The sequence below is a fragment of the Polypterus senegalus genome, chromosome 10 (genome assembly GCF_016835505.1).
Source record: "Polypterus senegalus isolate Bchr_013 chromosome 10, ASM1683550v1, whole genome shotgun sequence".
Taxonomy (NCBI): Eukaryota; Metazoa; Chordata; class Cladistia; order Polypteriformes; family Polypteridae; genus Polypterus; species Polypterus senegalus.
Genome location: NC_053163.1, coordinates 39013354 through 39033242, shown reverse-complemented (window position 1 = coordinate 39033242; position 19889 = coordinate 39013354). Strand labels below are relative to the sequence as shown.

At 37.7% G+C, this 19889-nt stretch overlaps 1 protein-coding gene across 1 annotated transcript in view; it reads left to right on the top strand.

Moving 5' to 3' along the window:
* The window catches only part of uprt (uracil phosphoribosyltransferase (FUR1) homolog (S. cerevisiae)), a 60022-nt gene that overhangs the window by 38308 nt on the left and 1825 nt on the right, over positions 1-19889 (top strand). Inside the window, exons 5-6 of the mRNA XM_039765748.1 lie at positions 5399-5560; positions 17742-17840. Coding sequence (XP_039621682.1) covers positions 5399-5560; positions 17742-17840 — 261 coding nt within the window. The remainder of the gene's footprint in view (positions 1-5398; positions 5561-17741; positions 17841-19889) is intronic.

Below are 19889 nucleotides of genomic sequence, written 5' to 3'. Positions count from 1 at the left end.
AGTTTTAAAATGTAAGGGCACATTCACACTGACTCCTGTTCATGGTATTAGTGTGCACTTCCAGTTTTGAATAAATTTATTAAATACTCTAAAGTACAGGTCTGTCAAGCTTTTTTTTTTTTTTTTATATAGTAGACTACATGAGGCATCACAAGTTAATGAGTGACTTCCTGGTTACCCATCTGCCATTTGCTATCTAGCATCTTTGGTCTCTTATCTCCTCTCTGGGGACTTCTCAATGCCCCTATAATGAAAGCAAACATTGATAACTTTGGCAGATTAATGATATCACATACATTATAGGGTCTTGTTCCAGTGCCTGCAGGAATAACCTGATTTGGTAGCACTGACGGTAAACCCCTCCAATGGACGCAGGGAAAGGCATGATAATAGAAAAGTCTTAGTGACCACTAGTAACAAGGATTTCAATTGTTTATTCAAAAGTTATTTAAATCTAACAAGAATATACTACAGTATATTGAACGCATTTTTCTTTTTATTTTATTTTTTTTACATATTTCCCCATCTTAATTTTTGTCTTAAAGAATTGCACAAGAAAAAGTACGAAAAAAACAACTTCTGTTTTATATAAGTTTTATAACATTTTTAGCTGGTAACATGAGTACATTTTTAGGCGATTACAAGAATCGTATTGCCTGCTTAATTTGGTAGTTGGTGCCGATTATCTTTACAGGTAGTCTGTGACGTTTTTATGGCCAAAATTTTAACCTTCATACTGGTTATTATTTTCAGCTGCAGTACTACCCTTAAACAGAAATACATATGCAAATATGTTGCCTGACTTTCTCCTACAAATTTACTAACAATATTAGTCTCAGAAACCAAGATATAAAGCACCAGTGTACTTCTTTCTTTGGTTCCTGTTGTCTCCTGGATGGAGGAAATGCTTTGTCCTGGACTACTAATGGCCCATGAAGAGATTTTCATTAATGCACATAGAAAGATGATAGGCCTGGTTAGTATTTCTTTCCTTCTCTTTCCCCTGTCATTGGTTACACCTTGTATAGTTACAATCTCTGATGTTTGGCACAGTGATCCTGTCTTGCTAGAGTAGCTTGTTAGCAAGTTAATTATAATTATTAACACACTGAGTGAGAGGAGGCAGGTGTTTGTGTGTATGTATGTGCACTATATGGACAAAAGTGTTGGGATACACCTCTTAATTACTGAATGCAGGTCTTTCATTCAGACCCCTTGCCACAGGTGTATACAATCAAGCACCTAGCCATGCACTCCATTTACAAACATTTGTGAAACAAAATGGGTCGTTCTGAAAAGCTCAGTGACTTCAAGTGTGGTACTGTGATAGGATGCCACCTTTGCAATAAGACAGTGAAATTTCATCCCTGCTAGATATTCCACGGTCAGCTGTAAGTGGAATTATTGGAAAGCGTTTAGGGACAACAGCAACTCAGCCATGAGACAGAAAACCACATAAACTAATAGAGAGGGGTTAAGGACTGCCATGGTGTGTAAAAGCCAACACTTTGATGATTCTATAGCGGAAGAGTTACAAACTTTCCACTGAGATTCCGGACATCTGGCATCATTTTGTTGAGAACTGTGTTTTGAGTTACAACCCACAGCAAAGACTTTCCGAGTCTGGTCATAAAGCTTATCCTGGACAAAGGCAGAACCATAACAACAGACAGCTTCTTCACAGTACCTTCACTGGCTAATAGATTGCTGCACTGCAACACAACTCTGCTTGGCACCATAAGTAAAACGGGACTTCCACCTGCAGCTAAAGTCACTTCAGTATGCAAGCAACTCTCCACGCTAGTGTTAAGATCTGGCAGTGCTAGTCTATGTATTTGAAAACAAAAGGAGCCCTCTGTTGCAATCCCACAGAGAACCTTACTGTTTTTGCTCAGATGGAGGTTTGATATTATATTCCAGTCAAAGCATTCCTGGAGCTGAAGTAAATGTTTTATGTGTCATGCTAAAGGGAAAAAAGGAAAAGGCATTTTGTCCTACCTGTTTAAAATGGTTATTCCATTCATTAATTTTAAAGGTTTATTACTAATTAGTTGAGTAAACCGCCTACGAAAGCATAATAACAATTAGTACACTGTTAAACAGGAAAATTATTGTGGTTAATCAGCATCCGCCATAGAGGTTACATGTTGCATAATTAAATACAGTATTGAAATTGTATTGTTAACTATTCTCAAATACAAACAGGAAGTTTATTCATATGCTATCAGTATTACCCAGCTTCTCCTGGGAAATTTCATAATCGAAAGGACCTCATTTATAGTGCCCTCAGTTAATTGGATGTATCAGAAATGCTATTTAACCAAATACTTTTCACAATATGGTACAGTGGTTAAGGCTTTGGAGCTTGCACTTTAAAGCTACAGTGTAAGAGTTCAAATCCTACTAATAGACACTGTATGTAGTCAGATTATAAAACCCCTCATTGCAATCACAGGTGGACCTCTGCACCTCTTGTGACAGAAAAGCACAACTGATTCAGCGAGGCGGATCACATGACAGGTGTGTGGCAGCACACTGACAGGGCAGGGAAAAAAAACGGCATGCGGGACTCGGAACATGCACATGTGTCTCAGCAAATACTGACTGACTGTGGGAATGAGACTGAGAAAGGGTGAGGTAAGAGGAGATGTTTGACGGTGAGGTGCGCTGCACTGCGCTGCCGTTTCCATGACCAAAGTTCTTGCACAGCATACAGTATCATCTGGCTGGAGTGCTTTTTGCAAGTCCGCACAGTCGATAAGCAGGTAGGTCATTAGGTGGGGACTATCTGTAATCTGCTTTGCTGCACGAAGAGTCTAATACACGTTTTATCAGAAATACTTAAAGAAGCACAAACTGCTGCTTATATTTTTAAATTGCCTCTCCAAAAACTGTGTTAATCTTTTGTGCAGCAACTCTTTCTTATGGACAATTTTGCTATTCAAAACCAGGATAAATAATGAAAAACATAAATTTAAAAACTAAACAAAACATTACCGCTTCTCCTGGCCCTCTCAAATGGGCCTTGAATCCTTTCTTGGTTGATTGGGTTGCCTACTGTATCCCAATCAAGTAATACCTAGCATTCTCTTTTGCACTTTCTCTGTCAAGTTAAGTAAAGTCAAATTTTATTTATAGAGCTCATTTAAAAAAGACAGAAGTTGACCAAAGGGCTGTTCAACTGCTATAAATGCATCAAATACATACAGTATATACAAGTGCTGGTCATAAAATTAGAATATCATGACAAAGTTGATTTATTTCAGTAATTCCATTCAAAAAGTGAAACTTGTATATTAGATTCATTCATTACACACAGACTTATGTATTTCAAATGTTTATTTCTTTTAATTTTGGTGATTATAACTGACAACTAATGAAAGTCCCAAATTCAGTATCTCGGAAAATTAGAATATCAATTAAGACCAATGCTAAAAAAAGGATTTTTATAAATTTGGCCAAGTGAAAGGTATGAACATAAAAAGTATGAGCATGTACAGCACTCAATATTTAGTTGGGGCTACTTTGGCCTGGATTACTGCAGCAATGCGGCATGGCATGGAGTCGATCAGTCTGTGGCACTGCTCAGGTGTTATGAGAGCCCATGTTGCTCTGATTTTGGCCTTCAGCTCTTCTGAATTGTTGGGTCTGGCATATTGCATCTTCTTCTTCACAATACCCCATAGATTTTCTATGGGGTTAAAGTCGGGTGAGTTTGCTGGCCAATCAAGAACAGGGATACCATGGTCCTTAAACCAGGTACTGGTAGCTTGGGCACTGTGTGCAGGTGCCAGGTCCTGTTGGAAAATGAAATCTGCATCTCCATAAAGTTCGTCAGCAGCAGGAAGCATGAAGTGCTCTAAAACTTCCTGGTAGATGGCTGTGTTGACCTTGGACCTCAGAAAACACAATGGACCAACACCAGCAGATGACATGGCACCCCAAACCATCACTGACTGTGGAAACTTTACACTGGACCTTAAGCAACGTGGATTCTGTGCCTCTCCTCTCTTCCTCCAGACTCTGGGACCTTGATTTCCAAAGGAAATGCAAAATTTACTTTCATCAGAGAACATAACTTTGGAACACTCGGCAGCAGTCCAGTCCTTTTTGTCTTTAGCCCAGGTGAGACGCTTCTGACGCTGTCTCTTGTTCAAGAGTGGCTTGACACAAGGAATGCGACAGCTGAAACACTTGTCTTGCATACGTCTGTGCGTGGTGGTTCTCGAAGCACTGACTCCAGCTGCAGTCCACTCTGTGAATCTCCCCCCAGTTTTGAATGGGTTTTGTTTCACCTCTCCAGGGTGCAGTTATCCCTATTGCTTTGCACATCCCTTCGCCTTTCTATTAATGTGCTTGGACACAGAGCTCTGTGAACAGCCAGCCTCTTTAGCAATGACCTTTTGTGTCTTGCCCTCCATGTGCAAGGTGTCAATGGTCATCTTTTGGACAACTGTCAAGTCAGCAGTCTTCCCCATGATTGTGTAGCCTACAGAACTAGAATGAGAGACCATTTAAAGACTTTTGCAGGTGTTTTGAGTTAATTAGCTGATTAGAGTGTGGCACCAGGTGTCTTCAATATTGAACCTTTTCACAATATTCTAATTTTCCGAGATACTGAATTTGGGACTTTCATTAGTTGTCAGTTATAATCAACAAAATTAAAAGAAATAAACATTTGAAATACATCAGTCTGTGTGTAATGAATGAATCTAATATACAAGTTTCCCTTTTTGAATGGATTACTGTACTGAAATAAATCAACTTTGTCATGATATTCTAATTTTATGACCAGCACCTGTACATAGTCACACATCTATACATGACCAAAAGATAGGGTTTCAGGTGGAATTTAAAAGTGACCAAAGTTGGTGCTAAACTAATATAATAAGGTAGACTATTTCAAAGCTATCCCCTCTCTGTTGTACCCCAGGCCTCTTAGTCTCACTAGTAAGCCTTTGCCCCAAATTCTGCTCCCAATCTCCCTTTAACATGAAGTATGTTAAACTCCATCCCAAGCAAGCTTTAAAATCACTTCAGGTGGGAGGTGGTCATATTGCTATAGAGACTTTAACCTATCTTAACTAGTGACTTTCTAGTTCCTACATGGGAATACCAAATAAAAACAAAATTGAAAGAAACATTTTGCAACAAATAAGCAAACACACCTTTAAAAAAGTATAATGTAACAAAATACAGGTATGATTTTGCTATCATTTAAAAGAAATATCTTGTAACAAAATATATTTGAACATGTTAGTTGGGAAAGTGTGTTCTACTTTTAATATTTTTTAGCATTTGGTGAAAACCTAAAACAAGTGGATCAAAATAATATTGTCAACTCTTCATCAAATCTGTAAGAAACTGACTGTCTCACAATAACGTTTTTCTTTACCAGGTGAGGCAATGGAACAAGGATTGAGGGACTGCTGTAGATCCATTCGAATTGGAAAAATCCTAATTCAGAGTGATGAGGAGACGCAAAAAGCCAAAGTGTACTATGCCAAATTTCCTCCAGATATTTTTAGAAGGAAGGTTTTATTAATGTACCCAATATTAAGTAAGTATTGCCAGTTGGGCTTATGTCATAAAAGTTACTAATTACAGGAGACAAGCATGATTTACTAAAATATAACTTTTTTATGATCATTTAATTAAAAATAGAAAGTTTTAACAATAATTATAATGTGTTACTAGTGTTAACTTGTTCATTTGATGCTGCTACCAGTTCTTTGAAACATGGTGGCTTAACAGATTCCTTTCTTCACTTCCCTTCTATAAAACGTTATCCATCCATTTCTTTCCCCCATGTCCATTTCAAAGCTGCAGGTAGCCAGTGTGTGTAAACTGTGTCAGTAGTGCCAGAAAATATTGTACGGTCAATTTAAAAGTGTAAGAGACATTAAGTTTATATTTATTTCCCACCCCCGAACCTATAATAAATCCACACATACTGTGATCAAGCTGATATTGAACTCTGGTCTCTAGAATTGTGGTCAATTGGCACTAACTTTTATGCCCTTTATACTATCCCATTAGACTACATTTCTATAATATTGAATAGTTAATGGAATTCTGTTCACTATTCTAACTCTTGCATTGCTGAGAATGCAGCTAATAAACAGTTTAATATTCAGAAGTAAGAATACATAATTTGTAAGAATTCAGTAGTATATATCATTATTGAACTAATGTTTTAAAATCATTGTGGGTAAATAATAGAATACCAGTTTGGCAGCACAAACCTCCATTGAAGTGTTCAGGAAATAGTGGAATAGCTGTGGCCAGGTATCTAACGTATATACAAGTTACCGTATAAAAAAGGAACCAAGTATACACTAGAAAGCAACATTTTGGTGATTATACTGTATGAATACTTTAAGTTCTGTGTTTATATCAGTCCACTTTCAGCAGGGGTGGAAAGTAATGAAGTGTACTTTGTTATTGTGCTTAAGTACATTTTTTATTTATCTGTACTTAAGTAGATTTAACTGTGGATACTTTTGACTTTTGCTCCACTACATTTTACTGCTAACTTCTTAACTTTCTACTGGCAAAGCTTTACATTTTACAGTCACACGAACGGTTCATGATTTCTGAAGGACTGTTTTCAGTGAATCATGGGAATCTTTTCACAAGCATGAAGAAATTTATTCAGTAGAGCTCTACAGGAGTGCTGAAAATGCATGTGTGGTGCCATCTGGCTTTTTCGTTCAGAACAGTGCTTCTTAAACTTTGGGTCGCAGACAAGTCAGCAATGGGTTGGCACATAATTCTGTGCTAAAATTAGCCTGGTTTGTCCAATTGTGTGATAAGCCACACATTCTTTAACACTAGAATCCCTGAAGCCTACGAAAAAAGTTAAATTCCTTCACACCTCCTCATCAAGCAGCCTGCTCATTCATCCCTCTACTGAGGCAGCTGAAGTTTGGGCAAGATCGGAAAAAAAACACCATGTTCAAATGACAACTAATGTTCAGAAGACATAGTGCTTTCAGATAATGACGTTTTCGTGCATGGATGTGTGTGTACGTGTGTGAGAGAAGCCAAGAGAGATTTGATGTCATTCTAGTGGTTACTGGAATATTAAAAAAAAAAAAAACACTTTTTTGCAAAGATATAACGAAACAAGTGTGCTGTAGGCACTCTGTGTTTGGAGTTAGCATGCTCTTCCTTTGTCCCTGTGGTTTCCTCCTGGTTCTCTGGTTTCCTCCCACAGTCCAAAGACCTGGAAATTAGGTGGATTGGTGGAGCTAAATTGGCCCGTGTGTGTGGTGGGCATGTTCACTCTGTGATGGCAAGTTATGCGTACCAGTGATTATTGTTGCCTTGAACCCTGTGGTTGCTGGGATAGGCTCCAAGTGCCCGATGACCCTGTGCTGAATAAACACATTTGGAATATGGATAAACCAAGACTAAAAAAACTGATTGGAGCATCCCTACTTTTACTTAAGTAAATTGTTTGCATACTTCATCCAGCACTGACTTTAAACAGGCGATTCTATCAGCAGCCATAGTCACAGATGCAAGGTAAGGTCCCCATTTCCCTTCTACACTGGATGCCATTCCATCAAAGAGCACTATTACACACATACCCTCACAAAGTTTAACGTTGCCTATTCACCTGACAGAATGCTTTGGACTGTAAAGTAAAGGTGTTCTGCATGAAGAACTACAAAAATGTAAGAACTTGACCCCACCAAAAAGGAATCCCAGTCTAGGAATTCAATCAGGTGTAGTCAGTATTCTAAAATAGAGATCATATAGTAAATTTATTCAAAATAAATGAAGATGGTGCCTCAACTACACCATATGAAAAAGCAATCAAATAGCGCTTTTGTGTGGTTAGAACAATTAATTATGTAACAAACCATACCTCTTATATTTGTGTTTTATTTTTTTTTTTTAATTTCTAAAATGTAACCCCTATGTATTTGTAAATTAAAATAATAACATTTTAAATGTTTGGAGAAAATGTATTACAGACCTTGCCTTGCATATGAGACAAACCATTTCAGAGCCAGGTATGACAGAATGGATTATATTGATGTGCATATGGTAGTCTGACACCTAAACAACGAACCTCATGGTAGTGTTTTAGCTGCAAAAAAGTTTTCATGCTGGATATTCTAGCTGCTTTTGGCATCTCATGATTTACATTTGAAAGTGGTTTTGAAAACTTAAAAAATAAATCTAATTTTCAAGTTCGTAAAACTGTTCAAAAACTGTTGCATTTTTTAATTTAAACAAGTGGTTGTATTGTATAATTCATGTGTTTCAAGAAAAGATTTGAGAGATGTTATTTATTTTACTACCTCTCAGAACCACCTAAGCATTATATATGTCATAAAAAAATCTATGCCAGATTTAAATGGTTTCATAAAAAAACTTTATGCAGAATGGACATTTATATCACTATCTAAAACAACATGATTTTGCTTTATTTGTATTCTTTCTTTGTGATCTACTCTTGCCATAATTGGAACTGTGGTTCGGTTCAATAGATGTACTCTTTTTTTTTTTTTTTTTTCTTTAGCATTTTGTATATGTTTTTAGAAAATGCAAATCACAGTCATAGACTGTGCTCTGCCACTTTTCACTCAACACATTGTTCAAGTTAGATGGTGCCCACTTCACTGTGATATTTTTTTCAGCACTATGTACCACTATGGAAATGATCCATTACTGGTTACACTACATGATTCAGTTGACACTGTTACACTTCCATAATCAAAGCTTACTCTGCGACTGAGCACAAGTTGGTTGCCAACATTTTTTTCCTATGCTTGTTTTTTCTTTTCTATATATAGTGATATATTTTCCAGTGCCTTTTTAGCTGTTTTACTTATTTATTTATTTTTTTTTTTATGACGGCTCTAAATTGCTGATCCTAAATAAGATGAATAATTGTCAAGCATAGTTTAAAAAATGAAGGCTAGAACACAATAACAAAGTGGTTTCTAAAATTGGGTACCATGGTGATTCTCATCAGAAGCTCATCATTTAAGCTCGGCCTCAGACCATGTACAGTATACAGATTTACATATTTAATGCTACTACAACAGTAGAGTACAAACCCGTAAAACATCATATAATATGTACAGCTAAGTATACTATAGTATAATGTCTTTGTTTATGGCCATTTGACAGTGGAGGTGAGAGAAAAAGTTGAAGTTAATTGCATTCTCAGAAAAACTTAACCTTTTGGGTTGTTTATATATTATACTAGCAAAATACCCGTGTTTTGCTGCGAAGAAGCAGTGTGTTAAAGAAGTTATGAAAAAGAAAAGGAAACATTTTAAAAATAACGTAACATGATTGTCAATGTAATTGTTTTGTGATTGTTATGAGTGTTGCTGTCATCAAGGATTTGATTATCATTATTTCATTCAATCAGGTTCGTATTTGGAGGATGTGTTGTGTTCAAGTTACATTCTGTGTTTGTCAACCGTTGTAAAGATAACCGGTTTCATTCATCGAAGTGTTCACTACCCAAATCAGTACTCGTGAATCTAACATGTTTAACAGGCATTCCTGGTATTAAGTTGTGGATTTGCCTGCGAATGGTAAGTGACAGTTCTTTGATCGTTGGTGATCACCTTGATAGACATCTCACCACCCAAATCGCTACTCGTGAATCTAAGATGTTTAACAGGCATTCCCGGTATTAACTTGTGGATTTGCCTGTGAATATGTAGCGGCAGCATGTCTATGAACTTGTGGAATTGCCTGCGAGTATTTAGCGACAGTTTCCTCCCACAGTCCAAAGACATGCCGGTTAGGTGGATTGGCGATTCTAAATTGGCCCTAGTGTGTGCTTGGTGTGTGGGTGTGTTTGTGTGTGTCCTGCGGTGGGTTGGCACTCTGCCCAGGATTGGTTCCTGCCTTGTGCCCTGTGTTGGCTGGGATTGGCTCCAGCTGACCCCCGTGACCCTGTGTTCGGATTCAGCGGGTTGGAAAATGGATGGATGGATTTAGCGACAGCGTCTCTATGAAATTGTGTATTAGCCCGCGAGTATTTAGCGGCAGCGTGTCTATTAACTTGTGGATTTTTCTGCGAGTATTTAGTGACAGCGTCTCTATTAACTTGTGGATTTTTCTCGAGTATTTGGCGGTAGCGTCACAAAGTTATTTCCGTCTAGCTGCATCAGAAAATGTAGCACAATGTCTGACACGCCTCCTTTTTACTGTTTTCTCACAGCTTTGACGGCCTTATATGGGCAGGCAGTCAATTTACGTGGGAGGCGTGGGTATGTGGGACACAATATAGGCAGGCAGCCAACTACGTGGGAGGAGTGGTAATGGGGGCGCAACCCCGCCTCACACGGCGACCGAGCTGCCGGCTATGGACGTATATATGTACTTAAGTAGGATTCAGAAACCTGCTTAACTTTTGTAAGTAAGCTGTAAGGAATGAGCCTGCCAAATTTCACCTTTCTACCTACACTGGAAGTTGGAGAATGAGTCGGTCAGTGAGTGCTTTGCCTTTTATTAGTATAGCCTTGTATAAGGCAAAGATACAGTTCTGCTAAGGGAGGACAATTTTCTTTGTTTCTTACTTGGAAGTATTCTTCAGTTAAATCTCCCTGGTATTAACCCCAAGCTTGGGCTTGGAATTCTATGCAGTTATTGTTAAACCTGAGTCAGGCTTGAGGTTACATGTAATGATATTATTTATAGTGTCAAGAATGAATAACTCTCGGAACAGTCAACTGGATGAAATAAAATCAAGCTGTATAAAATCATGAAGATTTTAATGTGCTCTGCTACTTTATGGTAACTCTGTGGTAACTCATCAGTACTCATTAGTGAGACAAGCTTCCAACGATAAACACAACAGCAAGCAAAAATCCGGAAAGACAGCTTTGAACAAACTGAAATTAAGCCAATGCTCGAATCAAGCAATAGTGCAGACAATGCGAATTGGTCATTAGACTTTGAAATGGAAAGTGAAAGTGAGGCACTGTATGACCGAACCACTGTGATATGCCTGGTGAATTTGATCTCCTGAGACTTCACCATGGTGCAACAATAGCTGCATGACAAAAACCCAACATAATTGTGATCAAGTACAAGGATAAGCAAGACGTTCATCCCCTAAGCACTGTTCACAATGTCGGCAACTGTCAATGCTTGTGTATGGGAAAATTTGGAAGTTACTAAACTTTGCATTGTGGTAGCCCGCAATAATACAATTGTGCAGGTCACACACTGACATTCTATCTTCTCATGTGCAAGCAGCAGAAAAACATTTAAGAAAAGTGTGTAAAGAAGCACCACAGGATTGCAACATCATACTGTGCATTGATAACTGTTTAAAACATACTGTATTACAAACAGTACTAAATTTGCATCAGTACAGCAGTGGACACTAGGCATACCTTTTCTACTGCATGTATGCTGATATTTTGGTAATTACAAGTTTCTGTTACACGTAATACCATTATTTTTTTTCTTGTAGAAGAAAAAAAAATTTAGTTTTTGGCTTCATTTAGAGGCTACTAAATACAGTACCATGATTAAGTTCACTGCTCTACCATTTGCAGTATATAACTGAAGTGTAATCTGACTAACTGTGTTGCCCAGTTTTGCCTTGGAAACTTAATAAAACAATGAGTGCCAGTTATAGTGCTGTCAGTTGATCAAATGTATGAGAAGTACTATAGTGCTTTTTTTAATATATATATATATATATATATATATATATATATATATTTTTTTTTAAACCGGGGGCTAATATTATTAGTTCACTGGCGCTCCTTATTCTTAAATATACTACATGCAATTAGCCATGAGTAAAACATTCATGTTTACACAATAAAACATGAAATTTGCCTTCATGAAATTAACATCTAATGATAGACAGACAGGAAGAAATAAGTCAAACAAATGGAGACAAGACCAGTTAAGGTTTATATTTACCCAAAAATGGTTGCAGGATATATATCAAACCTCGATATTCCTTATTAAAAAGTTGTATGGTACTAGAAAGAGAGGAATTTCTGGAGCTATTTGTGTGTTTTTTCAAATTGACTATCTGTCTTGATTTATTGAAATTAGGTTCTACATGTAATCAATGTCTGCTGTTAATTGAGATGATTTCCAGTTTCTTTAGCATTGTTCTCTGACACCGACTTACCAAAACATCTGTATCAACCCCAATAACCTTAGCTGCATGCATAGTAATCTGCTGGAGATTCTAAAAAAATTTTTGTTTGTCAGACTACTAAAAAGGCAATGAAGCTGAAAGTGATAACAGACATGAGGTCCTTGTCTATTTTAAATAGTTTGAGTTTACAGAGGAGAAACGAGTGCTGATTGCATTTAGATTTTTTTTTTGCAGTTGTACTCCAGTTAATATTGCTATCTATGTTAGTTTTCTAAGTATTTATATTCAGTCACTATTTCTACCTCCTCTCCAAGAACAACAATGGGTGAACATACAGAGTTCTGTCTCTTTAAGTCAAATATAATTTCTTTGATCTTTTTGACATTCAGAGCAAGATAGTTCTCATTGCCCCAGTGTACTGTACAGGCCACTTAATATACACAGTGGCTTTCATCCTCCACAGATATGCATCCTATGAGCATGGTGTCATCAGCATACTTGATAATGAAGTAGTGGTCATTGTTCTCTCACAGGTTCCATTAACAGACATTTGGACATGAACCTAGCATATGCATGTTTGAAAAGAAGAACATGCACATTTATAAATAAGTCTTTATGGCCAACTCCCTCTGAACCTCACTTCATCAATACTTCTACACTGCCCTCCTTATTTGTTATATGTTGCCTTAGATTCCTACAAGTCTGATCATGTTCCGATGATGATGATGATGATTCCTGGTAGGAGCTGAAAGTTTAGGAATAAAAAACTATATTTTAAGATACCTGATTCATTTTCTCCCTTTGTGGATTTATAGCTATAAACAGGCGAGTTGTGTACATAGTAAATAGTAATGGTGATAAGACACACCCCGATGGGGCTTCTTGTGTTTGAATGAATCACTTTTGCAAAAAGTGATAAATTGCTTAATATTCGTACTTTTCAGTTTCCCAGTTAGTATAGGGAGGTGGATGGTATTAAATGCTGAAGAAGAATCCAAAAATAGTGCTCTGGCAGATGAACCAGGCTTATCAAGAAAGGTGTAGATTTGATTCAAAGTAACAAGCAGAGCATCTTCCACACTTCTTTCTGCACAGTAAGGAAATTGGCTGTTATCTTGAAAAAACTTTGTTTCTGTCATAAAAATTTTCAAAGCATTTCATTGGAATAGAGGCGAGTGCCACTGGTCTTTTGACATTCATATAGCTTGGCCTGGAAACCTTAGAAACTGGGTTAATGATTGAGTGTTTCCAAACTTAGGTACAATACCACAGGTCAGAGACCAGTTAAATAGCAAATGAAAAATCGGAGAGAGCTGCCTGCTTAAAGCAGGACTTTATTAGCAGACCTCATACAGGGTCTAGCCCCACTGCCCTGTTTGTTTTAACCTGCCACAAGCCTTTCCACACTTCAGATAAAATGACCTCCATCACAGCAGTTCTTCCTGGTGTTTTTAGAAAGCATTTCCTTCTGCATTTTGTGTACTGAAATCATTTGTTTCAAATCTGGTAGAAATATATTAAGTTCCTCTGCTAAAAGCTTGTGGTCTTTGTCTACTGGAAAGTTTACACTCTTTTTAGAACCCAGTCCTGTGATTGTTTTTAGGCCTTTCCAAACCTGCTTTGGATTGTTATTAAACTACCCCTTGATTTTTTTTCCCCCCATACCTATTTTTATTTTGTTTAATTAACCTGTTAATCCTTTGCTGTAAAATTAATTTTTCTTCTATGTTATTTTCTTGATGAGCATGTTGTTTTTCCAATAGTAATGCTTTAGTCTTTAGTGATCCAAGGCTTACTGTTTCGGTACACCTTGACTGTTCTTTCCTTAATTATCATTGGCTCACCGAATATATTAACTTACAGTGTAAGCAGTCTCATTCAGTGACTGTGAGGATGTCAGCACATTCCAGTCAGTACAGGATTGGCATTCCTGCAGTTCATCTACACTGTCATTGTGCCAGTTTTTTTTTTATCGTATGGCTGGCTTTTCTTGTTTCAGTTCCTGTTTGTACTTCTGTAGTAGATGAATAACATTGGGGTCAGACGTACACAGGGCTGCTGTGTGATGCAATATGTAGGCCCAAAGGACATTTCCATAACACTTCTCTGGTGTTTTGTCTCCACCATTATTAATATTCACGTACTTATGGTAATGTGGTAACACTGATTACAGCTTACATAAATTAAAATCTCCCATCACAAGTTTAATAGGACCAGGGGCCTCATGCATAACGCCATGCGCACTATAACATGACGTAAGCACAAAAGCCGAAATGTGCTTACGCACAGAAAAATCTAGATGCAGGAATCTGTGCGTACTCCAACTTCCACGTTCTTCTGCTACATAAATCCTGGTCAGCGTGAAAAGTAACGCTCGTGCATGTGCCTTCTGTCCCACCCCAACTCCTCCCAGAATTAAGCCTGTATGAATATGCAAATCAATATAAATAGTCGTTAAGCTCAGCCTTCTGTGAAAAGAGAATGGGAAAAGCACAAGGGAAAATATAAGAATTTCAGCGAATACCAAGTGGAAGCAAGGAAAAACTTACTATTTGTTGGTTTAAGCAGTGGTATAATCAACAGAAGGAAGTTGATCGAGTGACAGAATATCAGAGAAACTCGAAAGCTCAAGTCCACAAAGTCGCACAGTACCCGAAATAAAAAAAGAAGTTGTCACATATCCAAGTCGCCGTGAAAAGGCAAGTCGTAGCCCAATGTCTGAGTGTCGTATGAAAGCTTATTAGGGTACAGAGAAAAAAAAAAAATAGGCACACAGTGGGGGAAAAAAGCAGCAAATGTCAACTTTAATCTCGAAATGTCCACTTTAGTAGTTTATTTTGTCAGTAAAGTAGAACATCATAAACTTAATCTTAAAATCGATTTAATTTACTACTGTAGTTTCTCAAATCCCATCGTAACTAAAGTAACATGTTAAATGCTTTGATTTGTATTTGATCTTCTTTGTGCTCTGTGTGTGAGTCACTACGTGGTTCTTAAACCAGCTTTCTCTTCCCCCGACAGGACACAGAATCCATTACATTTGTGATATTACAGCTGTCTGAATAATTTAAAATACTGAGATGTATAAGTTATATCTTTTTCTTGATAATTATTAAACATGTCTCTTTCAAACGTACTAACCCCCAATTCCTGTCCTTACTTTTCTTTTTCCAAATACCCAACCGCCACACAATCAGCTCTGTAATGGACGTTAAGCCATCTGTAAGCTTACAGCGATGATTCTTCAAAACTTTTAAGGAACATTGAAATATCTTCGTAGTTCGTGTTTAATTATTCTATCCATCTATCCTTCCAGCATACAGCAATCAAACAGGATCAATCTGTGAACTAGCTAGCGCTGCGGCACCGTATCCTCACGTTTAATTATTAACAATATTGACTATTTAAATGAAGTTAGTTTTATCTGTATAATATAATAAACATATTTTGCTGCGTTTCATCTTAAAAATAATACTGTCATCATATGTAAATACGCGCTTTATAAAGTGGCGTAGGTTGTGCAATATTATAACTGAAGTGCAAGTTTACAGTGAGGTGATTGTACTTATAAGTACAAACAGTTCTACAAGGAGCACTTGATGGACTGATTGACTGTGTTTAAAGTTCTTGGGATGAAACTGTTTCTGAACCGCGAGGTCTGTACAGGAAAGACAGTGAAGCGTTTTGCCGTGGCTGAGGCAGCGTGTGCTTGATGCTGTACCCTGATAATTCTCTTTCCGATCAGCTGCTGCTGTGATTCACCACTCAGATACAGTGATATAAATACTCCGAGTGGTGCAGTGAGAGAAATATGGAAAAAGATGATCCACTGTGTCAACCCCTAACAGGAGCAGCTGAAAGCAGAAAAAGGTGCAGTGAGAGTAACAATGCTAAAGCAGTTATGGTATTTGGAATACTATGGCTATTCCCTGAACCAATATATTGTTACAGGTTAATTACAATCAGATGCTTTACACTAATAAACAATATGCAGTTAGTTTCCGTGTATTTTATAAAGCCGCGTCAGGAATGTGCATCTAAGAAAGGGTAACCACACAGGAACAGTAGCACTACCGTGGAACTTTACACCAAGTTTAGGTTTTATACATTGTGATTTGAACGTGGAAACGTTCTTACGCAACATTTCTGTGCGTATGCACCGTTTATACATGAGTCCCCAGGTGATTTGGTTTCTAGTTTCTCTACAGTTTCAAGAATAGTTTCAGCTGTAGCACATCAACATGCGGCAGTATGTATAGTACTTTTACAAATAATTGATTGAACTCTCATGGTTGATAGTATGGGTGAAGTTTGATGGTGAGTAGTTAAATATTCAGTGTGCAGAGGTGCTCTTTTACAGTGATGTTCTTGTACTGTCTTTTGTAAAGGCAGACCCCACTGCCTGACTGCTTACCAGAAGCTGGGTTTCTGTCTACTTCTACAGCTGTATCTGAGTTGGTATTCTTAAACCAGGTCTCAGTAAAGCACATCAGACAGCTTTCATGGTTCTTGTGGAGGTATCACACAGATACTCTCAGCTAATCCAGTTTATTCTGCAAGGAATATACATAATTGTTCCATTGGATTCCAAAGGCAGTAATAATTCACAGATGTTATGAAGCATTTTATAGAAATAACTAACAACTTACAAACTAGTAAAAGAAATACAAAGAAGTAACTTCAGTACATAGTGTTTGTGTTTCAGTATTTGGTTTATGTACTGTGAGGAATGAATTAAGTCCCAAACTGCATCTTTATAAGCAAATAAATAATAATGTGACCTACAGTATATGTGTAGTCCATGTCGGTGCCTCCATTTTCATATCCAATTTGTGGGAGGTTTGATGCTGATGTTTCCCTTGTGAAAGTGCTCTGAGGATTTGTTAGTTTGCGGGATCAGAATATTTCACATGACAATTTAGGGTATAATAAATTGGGGGGAGGCTGTGTCTCCCTTATTGTTAAGCGTATGCACTGTATACAATGTCCATCCACTCTCTTTTGACCTGCACTAGAGCCATCAGTCATGGCTTATTCTCTTAGGGAATCCAAATCCTCCTGTATTTCTCACTCTATCCTTCCTTGGCAGCTTGACTAAAGATGTACAGCGCACCTTGAGTGTGTAACCACATCTTACTTCAGCTTCAGAGAACCTTGTCATCCTGTTTCTTTTCCCTTTTCAAAACTCTTCCTCACTTGTCCATCCATGCATGCTATTGGTGAGTGGCGCTGTTATACTGACAACATTCGACTGTCTGTGCTGAGCAGAAAAAAAAAACGGTGCCATAAAATAGCACACTCTATACTCCTGAATTATTATTTACAGATGTCAACAGATTAAAAAAAAAAAAAAAGTTGGCAAATTTTAATCAAATCATTTTTGAGATTGTTAGGAGTGGGGGAAAAAGGCACAAATCACAGTTTCTTGTGAAATACTGGGTTTTCAGCATGACTTAGATTATTCCACGTTTTAAGGTAAAGTATGTTAATGCTCTTATTTCCTGTAGTAGTTTTATATATATTTGTAATTATTTTGACTGTAATTACCATCATAATGATTATAAAAATAACAGTGTATTTTTAGGAAAGAACAAAAATATATATTTTTCTCTCTTCCCCCCCCAAAAAACAGGTACTGGTAACACAGTTATTGAAGCAGTAAAAGTTCTAATAGAACATGGTGTTCAACCTAAGCACATAATACTGCTTAGTCTCTTTTCAACACCTCATGGTAAGTTTTAAATATAAAACAGCAATTATTTTAATTAAATTACTTTATATGAGCACTAGATCATTTACTTTTAGGATGCTGTTAAGGTGTGTAGTGACTAATTATTTTAAATTTTGTTAATGTAAAAGAAATGGGGAACAAATATATAATCTGTGATATTTACATACATGGTACTGAGTATTGAACATTCTGAGAATTTCTTTACTATCCTAGAAGCAAAGTTTCCTCTATATTTAATAAGTAATCATTGCAGAATATCTAGAATAAATTTGAGTCCAACACTTTTTTTGTGTCCCCTACATTCATTTTGCCCTATCAACTAACTTTTCCAAAAGCATGCTTACATTAATTTGCAACCTAAATTGTTCAGGTGTATAATCGGTTTAGTAAATGTTAATTCATCAATCACTTTCGTAACACTAGAGTAGAATCCATGAGTGTACAGTGCATCCGGAAAGTATTCACAGCGCATCACTTTTTCCACAATTTGTTATGTTACAGCCTTATTCCAAAATGGATTAAATTAATTTTTTTGCCTCAGAATTCTACACACAACACTCCATAATGACAATGTGAAAAACGTTTACTTGAGGTTTTTTCAAATTTATTCAAAATAAAAAAACTGAGAAATCACATGTACATAAGTGTTCACAGCCTTTGCTCAATACTTTGTCGATGCACCTTTGGCAGCAATTACAGCCTCAAGTCTTTTTGAATATGATGCCACAAGCTTGGCACACCTATCCTTGGCCAGTTTCGCCCATTCCTCTTTGCAGCACCTCTCAAACTCCATCAGGTTGGATGGGAAGTGTCGGTGCACAGCCATTTTAAGATCTCTCCAGAGATGTTCAGTCGGATTCAAGTCTGGGCTCTGGCTGGGCCACTCAAGATCATTCAGAGTTTTCCTGAAGCTACTCCTTTGATATCTTGGCTGTGTGCTTAGGGTCGTTGTCCTGCTGACAGATGAACCGTCGCCCCAGTCTGAGGCCAAGAGCGCTCTGGAGCAGGTTTCCATCCAGGATGTCTCTGTACATTGCTGCAGTCATCTTTCCCTTTATCCTGACTAGTCTCCCAGTTCCTGCCACTGAAAAACATCCCCACAGTATGATGCTGTCACCACCATGCTTCACTGTAGGGATGGTATTGGCCTGGTGATGAGCGGTGCCTGGTTTCCTCCAAACTTGACACCTGGCATTCACACCAAAGGGTTCAATCTTTGTCTTATCAGAGCAGAGAATTTTGTTTCTCATGGTCTGAGAGTCCTTCAGGTGCCTTTTGGCAAACTCCAGGCAGGCTGCCATGTGCCTTTTACTAAGGAGTGGCTTCCGTCTGGCCACTCTACCATACACGCCTGATTGGTGGATTGCTGCAGAGATGGTTGTCCTTCTGGAAGGTTCTCCTCTCTCCACAGAGGACCTCTGGAGCTCTGACAGAGTGACCATCAGGTTCTTGGTCACCTCCCTGACTAAGGCCCTTCTCCCCCGATCGCTCAGTTTAGATGGCCGGCCAGCTCTAGGAAGAGTCCTGGTGGTTTCGAACTTCTTCCACTTACGGATGATGGAGGCTACTGCGCTCATTGGGACCTTCAAAGCAGCAGAAATTTTTCTGTAACCTTCCTCAGATCAACTCTATGTACCACAGGTGGACTCCATCCTTGAGATGTTTCTGTAGCTTAATTGATCAGGGGAAACAGGATGCACCTGAGCTTAATTTCGAGCTTCATGGCAAAGGCAGTGAATACTTATGTACATGTGCTTTCTCAGTTTTTTTAATTTTAATAAATTTGCAAAAATCTCAAGTAAACTTTTTTCACGTTGTCATTATGGGGTGTTGTGTGTAGAATTCTGAGGAAAAAATGAATTTAATCCATTTTGGAATAAGGCTGTAACATAACAAAATGTGGTAAAAGTGATGCACTGTGAATACTTTCCGGATGCACTGTATAATCGTGTGTTGTATAGCAAGCCACCAAAAGCAAAGATCATGCATGATAATCTTGGGATAGACTTTGCACATATATTCATTTATCTATGTGTCCATAGACTGCAG